The sequence below is a fragment of the Streptopelia decaocto genome (assembly GCF_964273445.1).
Source record: "Streptopelia decaocto genome assembly, chromosome: 6".
In the NCBI taxonomy this organism is placed as follows: domain Eukaryota; kingdom Metazoa; phylum Chordata; class Aves; order Columbiformes; family Columbidae; genus Streptopelia; species Streptopelia decaocto.
The window spans coordinates 54,747,489-54,766,689 of record NC_138660.1 but is presented as its reverse complement, the minus strand read 5'-3'; the positions used below and the strand labels follow the sequence as shown (position 1 = coordinate 54,766,689).

The 19,201-nt window shown below is 37.9% G+C and overlaps 1 protein-coding gene across 9 annotated transcripts in view; it reads right to left on the bottom strand.

Annotated features, from left to right (window-relative positions):
- Positions 1-19,201, bottom strand: part of LOC309441945 (uncharacterized protein) — a 162,295-nt gene that overhangs the window by 82,836 nt on the left and 60,258 nt on the right. For 3 of the 9 annotated variants that reach the window (XR_014184511.1, XM_082057254.1, XM_082057256.1), the window contains one exon: positions 6,388-12,434. The exons of the other annotated variants lie outside the window; for them this stretch is intronic. Coding sequence is in view for 2 of the 3 variants with exons in the window: in XM_082057254.1 (XP_081913380.1) it covers positions 12,352-12,434 (83 nt within the window). In the remaining variant the exon portion in view is untranslated. Of the gene's footprint in view, positions 1-6,387; positions 12,435-19,201 lie in introns of those variants that run through there. 9 annotated transcript variants of the gene reach the window in all.

The window sequence follows — 19,201 nt, the reverse complement described above, 5'->3', positions numbered from 1 at the left end:
AATGTTTATATAACAATCTTCATGATGGACTTAGGGATAACAACAAAAGAAATGTCATCCAATATCATAGAAAATTATTGAACTTTAGATATGTCAAATATTTTGCATCAGAAGCAGTACTTTGACAGACTCAGCAATCCTGAGTCAGGCATTTGGTGTGTATGTCAGATGTCAGGCTCCCAAATCTCCTTTCTTTTAACATTTAAAATATACTGAATATCTGAGAGGTAGGCCAGTGAACCAGATAATACAAGGTTGTGTGCAAGCCAGATTTTCAGTTGTAAAGCACAAAATCTTCTGGTTCAGAACTTATGTGATGATGTCATCAAAACCTATCAACAAAACCAGTAGAATAGTCCAGCTGAGGCCTCAACATTGTTGAATGTATATATAAAAAGAATCTATGTGTACCCATATGTTGTTATGCTTTTATGTGACAGAAGACGGGATCAAAAAAGCACTTCATTTTTAGAAAGAAGGTGATGAATTTTTGAGTTGCTTTGTAGCTGTAAGGTAAGATAATTACAAAGTATAAGACTGGCCCAGATAAGCACTTGTCCTCTTCTTAAGGAGGTTTAGCTGAATTCTAGAAAACTCCCCTGTTCCAGAGTAGCCAAAGTGGTGACCATGATTCGTCTCCCTAGTATATTTGTCAAGCTTATAGTAACACTTAGCTACTTGAAGGTAAGGACTGAAAATTCAAGAAGGGGAGAGACAGATCCTTGCTGCAAACAAACCAATCTCCATTGAGTTCAGTGGCTGCCCAGTGATTTAACCTGTAAATGAAAGTTATTACAAGGTTTTCTTTTAGAATATAAGAATGCCCAGGAAAATAAAAAGAAAAAAAGAATTAATTAGTTTTTCAGGATGTCCCATTGCATATGACTTGCTAAAATACACAAATAATGATGGTAACAAAAGAAATCAGAATGAAGCATCTGCAGGAAAACATCTGAGTACAGGAGATAATACTGGAAAATCTGTAAATATCCCAATATAGACACTGTGGTTTAATATTTATATTTTTTGTCTCCTCCTATGGTTCAAAGTTTGTATAGTGAAGAACTAATGTGATGGATGAGATAAAAGTATTTGACCTTACTGGGTGCATTGTCTTCCCCTCCGGGCTTCTCATTCTTTCTTTAATATACAGCCCATTTATTACCTGGGCTTGAATCCTATTTATTAGAGAAACACCAAGGTTAGGTTAGTTCTGCCATCTCTAATATGGTAGATTCAACACTATTACACAGAACAAGATGACCACAGAGATTGAGGGAAAAATTTTCCCTCCTTTCCCTTCTCCCGTCACACACGGTACCATTAAATACAGAACCTTTCAGGAGAGATCATTGCTTGTTTGATGCAGTGGATGGAAATTCTCATTTCAATCAGGTAGTGAACCTTCAAAGGAAAGGATGATCAGGAGGAATGGGAGAGACCTTGATATATCAAAACAAGCCTTTAAATAATAAACACACTTCAAACCCAGGGTTTATCCTGCATATAAAGCATGAGAACTATAGGCAATTCAATGTAAGAGATATTTATAAGGCTATTTTCTATGCAACACAAAACCGGCTACTTTTATAGTTGTATATAAGGTATATTTTCATCATGAATCACAAATAAATAGTTTCTCCTCTCATGAATCCAAAAGAGGATTTGTAGTTTCAGTCCCATATTTTGGCACAGAAAATTGACACCTTTTTGAAACTGCCAGCATCATAATGGGTAGAAAGAATCTAGACACCATGAATCTTCCTCAGTACACTTAATGGGTTTTGTCTGTCCTCTCTGTATCTCCAGCCCAGCTAGTTTAGAATGAAAAAATATGAAGCATTTTAATGTCTGCTTGCTCTCTTTCTGGGTGAAAGTTTGCTTTTAGAGAAGTCAAGGAGAGTCTTGCTGCTGACTTCAGAGTACTTCTGGATTGTGTCCCATCCAACTTGAACAATCTTTGGAGAATACAGATATAGATTCTCCTATGCATCACTTTAAGTAGAAAGCTGTTGACTGGCCAAATAAAATAAGATCTTGTTTCTTAGTTTTCTTAAATTCTTGGAGCTTCCTTCAAACTTTATGCAAGAAAAACATGTACAAAATGTGCCAACTTGTCATCCAGGAGCTTTTAAAAAACATTTGACATATAAGAAAAAATTGCTATGTGCCCCCTACATACATACAAAGTGTGTGTCAATAGGAAGGCAAAAGCTGGAATGTGATGGTGAAGCTATTATAATAGGTCATAGCAAAATGGATCCTTGGTTAATGTTAAGTGGGCTTTAAATGCAGAATAGGTACAGTTTTGAAGGAGATTTAAAGCTTTATACAGAGTGCGTATGCCCCAAGCAAAGATACTGGATTGACCTGATGAACTTTTCCCATGAAAGGAAGAAAATATATGTTAGATGTCAAGGTCAGCATTAATGGAAGTGTGTAAGTGCAGGGCATCAATAGCTTCATAGATTATTCATGTGAAAAAAAGAATAAAGGAACATCAAGGATAGGCTTTGAAAGTGAATATGGGAAAGTTTTTGCTATATGAAATGGAAAGTGGGATCATAGATGTGAGGTACCATGACAGAAGTGATTGATATACAAAGCTGACAGAATATTCAGGGATATTCATACTGCCTACCTTTTAGACTGGTAAATCTAAGACCTAGCTAGGAAATGAGGCTCTTGGAGGGTCAGTGGACCTCTCTAGGTTTTTGCAAATGATGATTCACAGAACCTGAGTTAGGTTCCTGGATTTTTTTAGCCTTCATGAGGAACCTCTGACTAGCTAAGAAGTCTACTGGTCTTATAGTAGCAATCTAAGGTAGGTCACGTGAACTCTTTTTCTTGTCTTTCTCCAAGGCTCTATTTAATGCAACATCCATAGCTAAGTGATTTTTGTTCAGATCAGATGTTACTTAGTGCATTTTCTTCTCCCTAAGTGTAGAAGAAAAGAGAAGAATTTGTAAGATACCTTTTCTTATTTAGTTAGTAGATTAGCTGCAGAAACAAGTTTTATTGTGAGATTCAGGTATATTGATTTGCCAGACTGAACAGAAAACCACACAGATTAATGTATGAACAACATATACTGAAGAGAGGAAATGAGCACAGAAGATATTTTCTCCCTGGCTACTTTTTGAAAATTATCTCTGTTCCTCCAGACCATATTCTGTGGGATGCATCCTTCTTACCACGCCATGAAATGTTACACTGGCACAAGCTGTTTCATCTTATTGGCTTAGCTCTACACCAGAGTAAATGGGAGAAGAAGTTGGACCTATATTAAATTGAATTTTATTAATTAAAATTTAATGAATAGCAAACTCCCTGCTTTCCTGCCTCTCCAGCCCCAAATCACAATTACATGGAAAATGGTAAGACCACCACCTTTCCCCTCTTCTTTGCCTTGTAAATGTTAAATTAGTTACAAAGAGACAAAATCTCTGGTAGGAAAGTCAGAGAAAGGCACTGACCTGGTGCTTAGGAACCTTTTTTCCTGGTGTGCAGACCCCACTAGCATGCACAAAGCGAAGCAACAGTTCAGCAGATGCTACTTCCCCTTTAAAATACTCAGATTTGTCACAAGTGTGAAATAAATCGATTTAAAACCAGCTGTTTGAGTGAAAGGGAATATTTGATGGACCCAAACTGCACTATTCAGACTTTTTTTTTTCCTGAAAAGACCTACAAATTATATACAAATGGTGATGGTTTGTTTTTAAGACGGCACTGGGAAAAGGAGTTGCTTGTTGTAATACACATGGGTTTCTAAGTAAAACAGATCTGAGTTTATCTAGCTTTCACTCCTAGAAGTCAGCTAAGAGCTGTAGAGCAAAGGTGATTTTTCTATAACATCATAATGTGGGACACATGACCAGATTTTTTTCAGAAGAAAAGACACAGGGAGACTCAGCTGAGCATTTTACTGCATGTAAGTTTAAAAAAAAAAAAAAGAAAAATGGATTTTCTGTACTCAAAGCAGAGCTGAGTGCTTTGGGCTTGCAAGACTCAGAAAAGCCCTTTTTATTAAGAAATGTAATCCCTTTTTATTGTATTGCAGAATCCCATCATCTCTCACAGTTTCCTACCTTGACCTCTTAATAAGAATTCCCATGGAATTACAACACTGAAAATAATGAAATGCTTTATTGAGGTTAGGATGATCTTTTCAACAGATCAGTTACCAGTGGAGCAGGCAGGGTAGAGCAGGCAGATCCAGTTCCATGACAGGAGGGGCACTGGCTTCTAGAGCAACCTTCAGTGCAGCTCTCTACAGGCAGCTGGCTGCACATTCAATAGACTAACACAAGGGAAGAGGGTGTACCTCCTTCAGGTGCTGTTGGCTGTACTGATGGTACACAGGCTGGCAATGATGTATCTCAGAGCTGTTTCAGGAGGCACTCCAGAACGGTGCATCTTGGTGTCCTCTCATGTCCCCAAATGAGCACTTTCCAGGTGACCTGACTGCAGGTGATCCATCATATTTGAAGAGGGACAGATGGGAACTGGCTGCCAGAAGGAGTCATCTGCCTTGAGACCCACTCCCTGCTTGGATGTGAGGGACTGCCCAGGATTTAATGTCCCATCAGAGACATATTGAACACTTCCACTGTTAATTAACAGCACAGATGAGAAAGCATCTTCTGCCTACCTATATTGCCTTAGATTAGAAGCCAGCAGTTCAGTTGTGAATCACTGCAATTCAATAGGTTTGCCGAATAATTCCAAAGAGATCCTTTCCTGCTGGATCTACAAGGTCTTCTGGAGCTAGACATGACATTGTTCTGTGGGTCACAGAAGGAGATGGCTTGTCTCCTGAAAGAAGTGTTTGTGAGCTGAACACAATGCTGTGCATGGAGCTGGCTCAAGTTCAGCCACTTAAGCTCAGCAATGCTGAACGATGCTTGTCTGTGAAAGGCAGCATAGACAAGTTCCTTTTGATGCCAACTTAAAAAACCTTCGGTGTTTGTAATTTCTCCACAATACTTTTTACCTATGTCCCTATACCCATCTGAATGTATCACCCCATAATTTCTGCCAGTATTCTACTCCACTATCCATCCCAAAACTGATCAGGAGGAGTGTAAAGGAGGGGAGGAGAGGAGAGGAGAGGAGAGGAGAGGAGAGGAGAGGAGAGGAGAGGAGAGGAGAGGAGAGGAGAGGAGAGGAGAGGAGAGGAGAGGAGAGGAGAGGAGAGGAGAGGAGAGGAGAGGAGAGGAGAGGAGAGGAGAGGGAGAGGAGAGGAGAGGAGAGGAGAGGAGAGGAGAGGAGAGGAGAGGAGAGGAGAGGAGAGGAGAGGAGAGGAGAGGGAGAGGAGAGGAGAGGAGAGGAGAGGAGAGGAGAGGAGAGGAGAGGAGAGGAGAGGAGAGGAGAGGAGAGGAGAGGAGAGGAGAGGAGAGGAGAGGAGAGGAGAGGAGAGGAGAGGAGAGGAGAGGAGAGGAGAGGAGAGGGAGAGGAGAGGAGAGGAGAGGAGAGGAGAGGAGAGGAGAGGAGAGGAGAGGAGAGGAGAGGAGAGGAGAGGAGAGGAGAGGAGAGGAGAGGAGAGGAGAGGAGAGGAGAGGAGAGGAGAGGAGAGGAGAGGAGAGGAGAGGAGAGGAGGAGAGCTTTTCTCCTTTTCAGTTTTTGTAGATCTGCATTTAAAAACTTGTGTTTTCCCTCATTAATATTACTCGGAACTCAGAAGCCAGAACATTCAACATTAAAAAGAAAAAGAAAAAAGAGCAAACCCAAAACAAAATAAAAATGTGGAGACTGTTAGTTAGTTCAGGGAATAAGAAATATGACACCATTATTCTGAAAATGTAAAAAACATACAAAAGAATAATGAATGCAAACCCATGGTTTTTCAGAACTAAAAAAAAAAAGGCAGTAAGATTGTTCTGTAAGATGCTTTGCAAAGCTCATATTCAGAATATGTACAACACTCACACTGTGGTTTTAAATATGAGATTAATATCAACAGTCCTTCTTCAGTGGCAGGATTCCATTTGAAAATCAAACTTTTAAAGAAAAAATATTCAAATGAGAATTTATTATTAAAATGTGACTGATTATACAAGGCTACGACTGAATGGGGAGAAATGATAATTTAAAAACCTATTTTAAAACTCACTTCAGTATTTAAGATATTAGTTTGTTTTTACATTTATCTCATGAAAAATGGCAGAAAGACAATCTACTTTCTTGGGTTATCAGTGGCCAAAGTTCCTTTTACACTATACCTACATGAGCACAGAACCACAAAAGCTGTCATAAAATAAGTTTTAAGTCCAGGAAACATAAAATAAATTTAAGCAATTCCATTAAATCATTTTATTAATTAATTTTAAAGCAACCTTACATCAGAAATGCAGGATCATGCCCTCTGGTTTTGGTACGCACCAGACAGAGCTTATGTAACTTTGTCAGCTGAGCTTGGTTATAATATTAATTGCTGGAGATCATCTCTCCACTTATACGTAGACAAATATTTCTCATTCAAATTCATAGTGGTGCATGTATAGGGCCAGGAATAACTTTGATTTAAATTCCAGTATCATGAGGAACATTTTCCCAAGTGATTTCAGTCTGTTCGTTGGACTAACGATTATGTCGAAGCAAAATCTGCTTCTGCTTCATTGATAAGAATATTTGTGTTATTTTTCTCCCAACTTTCTCATGAAAACATTTTAATGAAGGACACAATGTGTCTGGTAATTTTCTACCAATGCACATCCATCACAAAGCTTTGCTCTAAGGCTTGTGCTTTCCCTTTCTGCTCTGCTGCTCGTCGTATTGCTGGAGTTCAGCAAGTGTCTACTTGAGCAGATCAAAGCGTAATCTTGGCTTTCGTTGCTTCTCTGTGGTTTCTGGTGCTTATGTTAATCCTACTTAAACTAAGTGGTCAGAGATTTGGGAGATTTGAAATACAAAATAGATTCTAACCTTGAGATGGATTAGGGTTGTCAGATGACACAGAACTGTCATGTAGGACTAACGTTATGAAAACAAGAGCTGAAAATACTGTTTTAGTGTAGCTGACAACAGGGATTTATCCTAAAAGAGACATGGATGTGTTTGATTAAAGCAGCTCCTTAGTGAATATGTAGCCTGAATGCCTTGCAAGGTTATTGATTATGTATCTTAAGTCAAAGATAGAGCTTTTTCTCTAGGAGATTTGTTTTTTCATTCAGTAAACACAATAGTCTTCAGAACATGGATACAGTGTTTCACAAAAGCACTTTATTTTCTATGATAAGGAGAGGATTAGCTTACATCATAATTGCATATCTGTGACTTTTTTCTTCAGAAAGTCTACTTGTCTTGCAAGTCATTTTCAAACAATAATGAAGCCTTGTAGCTAAAACTAATTTACGAGGATCTGATCAGTCAATCTTCTAAGCCTCACAAAGGGGAGATGACACTGGGTTTGCTCTTGTTGACTCTTTCAGAGGGCAGGGACACCTCGCTATGGGTCTAATTTCTGGTTGAATTAGTGGTCAGAGGGTGGTTTGCAGCCAGCTGTTATTGTGCAGCTGGCCCGCAGAGGCCATACTCAGGAAAAGAAGTTTGTAAAAGTTTCAAAAATATTTCTGGGCCTATTTTTCTTTTAATTATGAAAATGTTTTTCAGTGTTCTTTAACACATTTTTTTTTGTAGTAACATCCCATTTTTACATGGAAATATTTTCCATGACAAATAGTTATAAGCTCCTGTTCTTTAGAGCAGATCTAAGTGTGGTTGCATTGTCAGATAGTGGAAATCAGTATCATACATTGACTTATTCCTTTTCTGGAGGCTTGGGCAGTTGTCACTTTCCTCACAGTCCTCCTCAAAAGTGACAAGGTATGTCACAGCTAATACAGTGATCTCCAATCCTTTCCTCCTCCATTTTGTACTGCAGTGGCACCTATGAGCCTACCAAACCACACAAACATGGGACAGGAGAGCGGTCACCCTCCCAGAGACCTTACAATAGGCATGAATTGGGACTGAATAGTCTCTCCTACAACCATATTTAACCCACCTCTAGCCTTGGATTCATGGGTTCAGAGAGGGGTAAACTCAGGGAAGAGCAAGGCAACAAAGGTTTGGCTCTAAATTAGTTGTCTCAGTACACATTTGTGAGCAAGCTGGAGAGCAGCTGTTTGCCAATTTTTGCTTTTGCTGTTATAAATTATGTGAGGAACCACCAAGCCACAGTGGAGTACCCAGCTTATGTCTGTTCTTTTTTAGTGGACTATGAAGTCAGTTCTTGGAAGTGAGAATTATCATCATTTTACAGTACAGACATGTCCAAGTCCATGTGCTTCTGGTCAAGCTTGCAGTTTTCTATTATAGATGCATGTTCTTGTCCAAGTTAGTTGTTTTCTGGAAGACGATTTGAAGCATATCTCTTTCTTGATAGAATAGAAACCAATCCACAACTGACCTTTTGTACTAGGAGCATTATTGTGGTGGAGAGTAAAATCCAGTTTATGTTTTTTAAATGTGTCTTTCCCTTCAGAAACCAGATCTAATAAAATGTGACAAATCAATATCTGCAGAGGGGATTCCCATCTACCTGACTGACTGTAGTTTTGAAGAATGACAGCTATGTAGTCTTCTTCAGCCTTGCTGCTGCTGCATAGCTAAGCTTGAGAAGCAGAGGGATAAAAAGGTATCAAAGTAAAGGAAGGCACTACATACATATACCAAAGTGCAAACATCCTAGAATAGACAATATTTATGATGAAGTGGTCTCCAGTCTGGAGACAACAAGTATTTATCATATTATCATAAATAATATCTATTCTTTGCAAGGGAACAACGTGGGGACAAGGGGGGGACCCTGAAGACACTTGGGTTCTGTATTTGCTGTGGCATGTTACCTTTCCCAAACATGGGCATGAGCTCTTCCAGCTCATGCTTTGGGACTGCAGTCACTACCTGCCCACTTTCCACCTCTAGGAGTGAAAGCAGGGGATGGAGCAGAGCTGGGGACCTCTCTGCCACGTCACATCTATGGTGTGAGAGCACGAGGGCTGAGAGGTCACCTTCTGTGGATGGTGTGCACGTCACTAGATTTAGCTAGATTTGTTGGGTGGACTAAGAATTGGAAATGAAAAAACAAAGCAAAATATGGCAGAATACACAGGAAATTATTCAAAAATGTATTTGCAGGTATGTTCATACTCTTGAAATATACGTTGACAGTGACCTAAGTAAATATATTATATTTTTAAGCATTTGCCATCTCCTTTCTTGTATTCTTCATTGAAGCTCTCTTTTGGATGAATAAGCAGTAAGTTGTAAATATTTCACCTGACAGTATTTATGCATCCTTAATTCCTGTTACAAAATCTGACAGTTGAATCGTTACCAAACCATATTGGGTAAGTGACAGTGCTAAAAAGACAACTGCCTTTATTGATCCTTCTGCTATTCTTTTCCTGACTACAGGAAGAAAAAGGATTTAAATCATGTTTGCTAACACATTAATATCCTTTAAGCACCTGTTATAACTTTGTGTAGACAAAGAAAATCATATTGGAAAAGATGTAATGTGGTCATGATCAATTAGGCAACAGATTTACACTTGTGGAGGTTCAGGACCAGACGCTTCCCAATTTAACATAACTCTTATAATTTCACAGAGAACGGAACATCAGAGTTAGAAATATCAATATGGTGAAACAAATAAAATTTATTTTATAATGACAAATGCCCTTTTATGTCAGCTAAGCTGACAGTCATGGCAGCCAGAAATGCAGAACCAAACACCACATTCCTCTGAAAATTTGTGCAAGCCGCCAATACTTTCAGCCTTTATGTCTCCACTTTCGAGTGTAAATAATAACAGCTTTCAAACGTGACTGGACTAGTCAAATACTAATTTCTGTTCACACACTTGGAAACCAGACCAACAATTAAGGATGTTTTCCAAAGCTCTCCTAAGGCAGTAGAGATTAGTATTGACCATCTGGAAGAAAAAAATCTCATGTTATGAGTTAGACACCTTTCAGAATGAACATAATTTCAACTACATTCCCTTTTCCTAAATTAGGATATGTTAGCAAGAAATTATTGAAGAAAGATGATAATGCACTTTCAGATAATTTATTTTCACCTCTTCCTTTAACTAGCTTTGCTTATAAGGATTAATTACTCACTCACTTGGAGGATGAAGAGCATGGTGAAAGGTATTACTAACAGCTACAGCTAAAATTTTATTGTCTCTTATTCATGTGATATAGCATATCTAATTTTCATTCTTAGAACCAGAAAATAATATTTATACTGTGATAGATACATGCAATCGTAACTGAGGTTATACTCTACTCTTAATATAGAGAATATCTCCTTGCTTTAATTTGAAGGCAAGGCTTGCACTGATTTTAGCAGTGTAGGTTTAAGTCTCAGATGGAAATGGCCTTCTAGTGTGAAATTTCAAACAATGTTGGGTTTCAGTTTTTTTGAAGTATATGTGTAGCATTTGTTTGATGTCTTTTTATAAATTTTTAAAGGGGAGTCTTTGAAAGATGTACATGGCTGAAATCTTTGTACTTGTCAGTTTTTTTTTTTTCTTTTTGTCATTTGCTACCTTTTAGATCAGTTTTGTTGTTGTTGGGTTTTTTTGCTTGTTTGGTGTTTTTTTTTATGAAGTAGTCCTCCAATCATAGCAAAACAAAATTAAAGGGGAGTAAAATAAACTCCCAAACCCACCTTATGCAGCAACTATCACCAAGTTTTGCATTTCATCCTATCTTCTTTGTTTCATCATTTAAGTATATGGAAATATATAAGCATTTTAACTTTTAAATATTCAGTTATATAGGTCAACATGTGGCATCTTATGGACCACCAGTAGTTTGTGTTTTGTATGTGATGACATTCTGTTTAGAAATGTTGATAAAAATGGAAAATAAATCTCTCTTTTACAATGGACAAATGACACTAAGATCACATAGAGATTATAAAATGAAAGAAAACTACCAGTGAGTATACCTCCATAGTGGGTTAGATACTTCCATCAATCAGAAGATACAATTTTTTTGCTATTTCTTAGTATTTATATCTTATAGGCTGCCAAAGAACACATTCTACAATTGCAATTTTGACTCCCACTCGTAATATTAATCTTTCATTATTCTCTTTGAGAAACTTCCTTTCTCATCACAATTGACTACTATGCCAGATGCAGAGAAATCCTTATTCTGGGAAGAAGTTTATGATTAAGAGATGTGGGCAGGTTTAAAATCCTAAAGGGAAGTTTTGTGTATGTGTGGATCATTGAACTGTGGAAATAATAAGATACAAAACTTTAGGACAAAGCAGTTAAACTAAAAAATATTTAGCTAAACCTTAAATTGTTATTACATAGTATTGGAACTATTTGTGAAAAAAATCCCCTTCCATGAGGAACACCAAAACCAGAGTTCCTGTCATTCAGAAACAGGGAAACCTCCAAAATGTTAAAATAACCAGTAAATAAAAATGCCAACATCTGTTTTTTGCTAAAAAATAATTTTTAAAATCCAGTTTCTTTACATTATCAACATATTTTGTCGAAAATGTGTTTCAGTTCAAGTTTGTCAAGGTATTTTTATGATTGTGTTATAATATGAAAGCTGAAACAAAATCCTTTAACCTTAGTAGTTTAGGAACACACACATATACATACACATATATATAGTGTTTGATATGTACAGCAGCTGTAAAGAGAGAATAGATATTCTTTTGGCCAATTCATGTCTATATGAAAAATAATATTATCATACATATGTTGTATATAAAAATAAATATGAAGTATTATTTTAACCAGTTTAGATAAAATTGGTTAAAATATGTATATAGAAAATATAAATTGGTTAAAATAATAACTTTATATTTTTATGTAGCATATATATTATATTATAAAGAAATATGTGAATTCATAAAACGTGTACCTATTTTATATATATGCTATACTACTGCCTTATTTTTTATTATGTTATCCAACATAATGAGCATCTTTTTAAAATGTTGTCTTCTTGGATTTTCAGCTCAATGTTTTAATAGTTACAAATTTGGTATTAATAGCTCATGAATGATTAATGGATAATGTTTCAAGATATAAATAACAAAAAGGCAATTAAAAAAGCCATGCTAGATTGTATTTTTCACAAATCAAATAACTTTTGCTTTATGTACTATGAATTACCAATTAAAAATGTTATTGTGCATTGGGAAAAATTGCTATAAATTCATATATTTCAGGAAAAAAAGAAGCTGAAATAACACAATTGACCATGCAAAGAATATTTGAATGCATTTTAAAATACACAGAGGATTCCATAGAAAAAGGTTAATAAATCTAGTTTGTTTATATGAATCTTACTGCCATTACAATTAACTTAATAAACAAATTGGAAGGCTGTTAGGGAAAATGTTGACTCCGAAGCTGTAAAGTGTCTGGATCTTCTGTGTATGTCCTGGAGGAGACAGATAAGGACATTGTTGAAGGGATTAAATCGCGCTTCCAGTTCTAAGCAATTCTTGCCTGTCTTACAGCAAGTCCAGGTCTGCCTTAAGAGTCATAGCCAATTTCTTTATTGTAAAAGCAAGTCAGAATAAGGCTCGTAAAACTCTGACACCCTATGGAAGATCTCAAATTTGAAGTTAAAAGAAGGATTCAAATAAATAGGCAATGTGTGCTTTTCCATACTATTGAATTTGCTCACTACTGTAACAGTCAGTATTCCATATGACTGGTATATGGGTAATGGAACAGTTACTTATGCTCAGTTTCCCAAACACTTTTACATAGCAAGAAAGTTTGTTAGTGCTCAGATTTATTTCAAAAGAGTTGCTGTTATACCTTGGGCCACACACAGACAGTAAGAGAGTCACCCGTATGATTGCTAGAAGCGTTGCACTGACAGCATGAGCAGCGTGTTCCCATGGGCAGGCAAGCAGAACATGTTTTGGGCTCTGAACCTGAAAAAACGCTCAGTCATCCCTTCAGTGAGACTTGTAATTTGTCTGATAAAAAGAACCTGAAAAGTGCTGCAAAGGTCAGAGAAAGCACCAGGTGGCTTTCAGGAAGGGATTTACATGCCAAATGCAAATGAGCTCAGGTCAGTGTATTTAAAGGCAAGAAATTTATTTTCTGAGGTGGTGTAGTTGATGTCACAAAACTAAGGTACCTTGCCTCTCCGAACTGCCCCCTCATTAAGAGGTCTCATTACCTTGTGAAGAGGTCGGCTTAACACCCCACCAGGACCTCTAATAAAAACCAGCAGCAGCAACTGTGCTGAAAGTGCCATCCATCACGCTAAGCCACAGCTCCTTGGTAGGGCTCAAAGGAAGAGACTGACTCTCTGGTCATCCAGAAGAGAACAGATGTATGGTTCCCAGCGTGCCATGTCCCTTGGCATCGTTCCAGAGCAAACCAAGACACATAGGGGCTGAGATAGGGTGGACTCCACTGTGGTCCAATTGTGGCCAACATGAACATTCTGTTCAGGAGACGTGTTTGTGAGGTGCCCAGCCTAAATGGACAGATCATTTCTTACCTGCTGGGTCTCACTCTAACCTGAGACTTCCCCCCAAAGTGGAGATGGTTTGCAGATTCTGGGTTTCTCCAGTGCTTTAAACAGTGGGGCCCTAGAGCTCTGTAACTGCTAATAAAGAAACATTATGTTTCTTTTAATCCTTCAGGGTTTTAGATATGTTTTGTTGTTCTGCTTTCAAAAATGCATCAGCCTGCCACTTCTGTGGTGGATTGTACAACTAAAAAGTCTTCCTAGCATTAGATGAATGGGCTTCTTCAAAGCTGTTTCCTCATCTTTTGATGAACTCTCTCCATAGAACAGATAAATATTGTACTGTTTTATTTTCTTGACACAATCTTTGTTACATGAATGAGGCAGTAACTTTTAATGTCTTGTGCCTCCTGTGAATTATAGAAATCTGCTGTTAAGTTTCTGACCTTTTCAGTGGACTGTGTTTCCGATAGATGGCAATTCCACCCTATTTTATCAGCTTCACTTAATTTGTGGGGAAGGTACAGGCATGTTCAAGTGCAAACAGTTTAAAGTGCTTACTCTTCTGTGCTTACAGGATGATGTTTCACAAGTTATGTGCAGCATTAATGTTGTGGTGCTTTAATAGATGAGAAAACAGATCAGGCAAGCAGAATATAGTCCAAGCAGTGACATTACTTATTAAGGAGTAACTTCAGAAATGATTAGTGTTTTTCTCAAGGATCAGCCTCTTAATAACAATATGGATTGTTATTACTGTACAGATATATCAGGACTACCATAACAGCCAAAATTTTTACCCAGACATCATCTTTTACAAAGAAATCTGCATGTGTATATATACATATATATCTGTACGTATAATTTATCTGTCTATAACAGAAAGACTTGGTACATTGGTACAGGGAAACCCAAACCAAACAAGAACAAAGGGTGGTGGATTTAGAAACAAACTTTGTAGCAGGCTATTCATGTACGTTAATGTGCGTCATGTCTGCATATTGTATATATATCTGTATTTCCAAATGAATAGACCAGTCCAAGAAACAAAAGCTGCTTGTGCCTTTTAGGTGTTTTCTTCTCCATCTTGATTCCAAACTTAAAGCTAAATTCAGCAAGGAAAAAGTCATGGTAGAAATCTAACAAAAACGGTGGATACAGAGACATAGCTCCAAATACAACTAAAGGATTTGCTTTGGTGGTGCTTACGGTTTTATCTAGTGCATCCACTTATATGGCTGTTGTAACTGTAGTTTCTGTGCCTTTTTATTTGCTCTGTCAAAATACTCATGGCAACAAAATTTTGTTCACTGCTGTGTAATAGGCAAAGAGTTAAGAACATCTGTGCAAATCCAACTGCAGATGTGGATGCAGTGGAAATTGATTTTAGAAGTCCTCTTGTCAAATCTTGGTGCAGTTTACAGATGGCCAGGCAACACCAACATTATCTTATCATTTTAGGCAGCTAACCATGAACTATAAATAAAGAATTAGAACAGAAGACATTCGGGATAAAAGTCACAAAATTGAACTTTGGAGCAATCCATGGATTTGTAGCATTTGCAAAAAAACATTGATTGAATAATTGAGATTAAGGAACATTGCTGTAGATGATGAATATTTTGTAAGTATAAAGAAAAAGGACTTAATTTGATGTAGTTTGTTCAGGTCTAAACCTGAATCACAATTTGAGATAAAATATACCACATGGTGATCCTCAGGTGTGAATCTCATCATTCACATGACAGCATACACTGCCAAAGCTCCTCTCTGACACCAAAAATACTCTTGCATATTGATTGTTATTAGGGTAATGACCAATTAAAGTGCTATAAGCCTCTTATCCTTCTGCTTGAAATAATCTGGTTTGTCATTAAACAGAAGTTCAGTTCATGTTGAATATAAGATATGAGGTTTCAATATTAAGGGGTGGTTCCTATTCCTAAACTTTAAATGGTAGGTAGACTACCAGAAACCAGAGCCTGTGTCTTGTCCTCTTCTGCATGTTTGATAAGAGTTTGCACAGAGAAGTCCACCTAACTCCTAATACAAACTGCAGCACAGAAAAGTGAGCTCAGCTTTTTTAGTGCTAATTGTAGAGCTTTGCACTTGCAATCAAGCACTCACCCCAAAACAACCTCTATGCTGGTTACTTATTTTTAGCCAATGCACAATTAACACTCCAGTAAATATTACACCTGCAGTGCCTTTTCCTTTCAATCTGATGCTGCTGTTTCAGGTCTCCCTGCACCTTAAACAAGTGTGCTCTGCAATTTTTTTTTTTCTTAATTATTTTAAGTTTTCAATAACAATTCCTGACAACAGTCTGAAGCTAAAGGCTACCCTTTATTTTCAAAATATGCATGTAAGGAATTCTCCAGCATGCATAATTACATAGCAAATGTACCAGAAAAGGGCAAGCATACAATGGTATTTTGCCTGGTGTGTTTTCCCAGGCTCCAGATATTTATGCGTTATAGATTTCTTGAGCTATATAATCTGTATTCATGTATCTTTTCTGGATTTTTCTTCAATAAAATACATGCAATATGTTTTTGGCACTGATTCTTGTCTTTCCACAGAAAATCTAAAGTATTAGCAATATTCCCCTATGCTGCTACCTTTATGTGGCTCTTCTGTGGTTAATCCTATAGAGGTGGAGTGTAGGTTTTTGGACAGAATTGTCCCATTTACAGCTCAAGCACTTTATTTAGATAGCCCACCACATACTCCACTTTCTTAATCCCCTTTCATCTCTTTTCCAGGTCCCTGTCACTTGAAGCACTTTTCTTGAGGATTTTTAACCTGTCAGGTTTACAGCTTTGTCCAAGCTCTCCCTTTCTCTGCGGATGTTCCTGCCAAGAACCCCAACATAGGGCAGATGGGCTTTTGCTTTGCTTGTGGAAAAGGCCACTGTTGCACATTCAGAGTAGCATTGTGTTGGAACTGAACCTTCTCTATTTGGACAGAGGGACTCCTAGAACCCAGGCCTGGTTAGTCCTGGTGTCCTTGTCCTGAAACCGTCAAGAGATCTGAATGAACAGTGATCTGCCATGTCTCAGACAGCCTGAACCTTGAACAAATGGACTGGAGCAGGCTTGGTTTGAAACAGCCATTTAGGAAACTAACTTCCTACTGGCCTGATTTAATAAGAGCTTAGTTAAGATACTGTTCGATACCATCAGGCAGACATATAGCACTTCCTCTGGTCAACAGCATCTTACAGATTTGAACCAGCTGCAGACAGGTTAATAGTCTGCCCATTAGTGGCTCCTCAGCCTTCTCACAGAGACCTGGTCCTTCTGAATGTAAAAGGTCTTGTTACAAACAACTAGAAGAGAGCATTTGGACAGGAGGGAATTCAACCAAGACAAGCAAGAAGTAGAATTATGAGGAGCACACACTCACACTGAATTGAGAACTGAATTTGTGGTCCCCCCTGCAATGTGCATGCTGTCTTGCTTGCACTCGGAGCTGGGCAGTTGTAAATATGTTCTGACCTGGAAAGCTGTGGTTAGTGCAGCACTTGACCTGGCTAATGAACCCACCTGGGGCTGTCAGGCTGGCTGTGGATGTGGATGTGTTTGGCTGACAGGGAGCATGGGCAGCACATGCTCACATCAGCCTGCTGAAGCCCATGCATGCACAACCTGAGTAAAGCCCATCTGAAGGGGAAAACATACTGGACATTTATTTAAAGGTCGATGAACTGAGCTCTGCATCCACAGTGTTAGCTGTTAATATTATTTCCCCAGTCTATGGCTTTAGGAAAGACCTTTATGGGGAAATTTACTGCATACATGCTTTAATTCCTTGTAAACCAAAAGCAAACAGTTTAATCCCTGCTGGCATTACTTCTGCTTTGTTTGTCAGAGGGAAACAGAGAGGCATAATTAACTGTCATGTTCTGTATGGACAATTGGCTCACAGAGAAAATAAATAAATATGGGAGAAAGTGAAACCTAAGGCCTGATGGTGCCCCCATAAAACTTCCCAGAATTAAGCTTTTATTTTTAATTTGAATGATGGTTTATATTCATAAGAGCCTCCCAGTAGGTTCTTAACAGAGAGAGGTCATTCATTCCTGCCACCAACCTTCTCTCCCCTCTTGCTTATGTTGTTTCAGTTTGAACCTTACAAATGACGTTTCAATCTCCTTACAAATCATTGTAATGAAACTAGGGAAACTAATCACACTCTTCCATAAGTTTGCCAGGGCTTTTTTTTTCCTTGAACATCAAAATCTCCTATTTTCTACACACCAGATGGCAATATCTTCAGACAACTTCCAGTCTTACGACGACAGAGCATTGTGGTGTTACATGCACCCCTGGTTTAAAGCCCAAACAGTCTGGTTTTCATTTGAAACATCAGAAAAGGATGTTTCACTGGAGAAACAGCCAGATGACTGCCTTTGCATCTTTAAATCTGAAGACTGTTACAGCATATGCCGCAGCCAATTTGGACCACTGCTGGGAGAAGTGGCCAGGTTCCCAGTTACTGCAGAGGAGTTCTTGTCTCTGCACCAAGCAACTATACTTCAAACAATAATTTTGTCTGTATTTCTGTAAAAATGAGGAACAATTCATCATCTTTTAGGATTAGACTTGTATTCAGGCCTAATTATCAATGGTACGACTGAGTATTAAGAAGCTGTCATGAATTTGGCTGTCTGTCACACCAGAGAAGAGAAAAGGTGTAGGAACAAGAGAAAAAGAAACTTTCGTATTTCTGAACTTAATTCAGTGCATTATGAACATCACAGCAGGTTCCCTCTCGAGCAAGGTATGACTCACCTCTCTTGCCCACACCTACTGCCTCTCCCCTGCATGACATTAAATAAGCATCTGTAAAAGTGCCTAGTTACTAACAGAAATTCAATTAATCATACAGAAGAAGATGAGTGAAAAGAAATATCAATCTTTTGAAGTTTTTGTGTTTCTTCTTCCAGCCCCCTCCACCTCCTTTTCTGGCTCTTAATATGGATAGATTTGCATTCTAGGAACTTTCAAAGAAGATAAATTGAATTAAGTGCCCACATTTGATTGGTATCCATGACACCAGTTTAAAAATTGCCACAAAAAAATGAAGAAATCAGAAAATCTGATTCTGTTTTGTCACCTTGGTCTCTTTTTTTACCACCTTTTCCTCATGCTCCAGTGGAATAATTTATCCTCCTGACTTCTGAATTGTCATTCACCACCACATGCTACTGTGTCTTCTGTTCTGGGCTCCTGGCCATGATTTTTAAATTTCTAGTTTAGTTTACTTTGTGTATATCAATCTTTATCATATAACAATCTATAACTGTTTACTACTATGTTATGCAAATTGTTCTGTTATTACCCCTGCTGTTAAACATGGACACCTTATGTTTAGATGACAATTTTTGTCTCCCAGGTTTGGGACCTTGTCATATGTTGTGTTTTAGACAGAAGAGCCCTCTTTTGATAGTAGAGGCAAGGTCTGCTGCCTGCCATGCAGGTAAAATGGCAATTAGAGGCAGCTCTCTGTAGAGACAAGTGAAAACCTGAGTCTGATCTCCAAGACCACTAACAGAGTATCGCAAATAGTGAGCATTTGATAGACCCTGTGTAAAAGGAGATGTTAAGAGGAACAGGACTCTCCAGAAAAACTCAGAGAAAAGTACTCATAAGAAAGAAAATACAGATGTGCTTATATAATCAGGAGCTGATGAGATGTGTTCTTTGAAG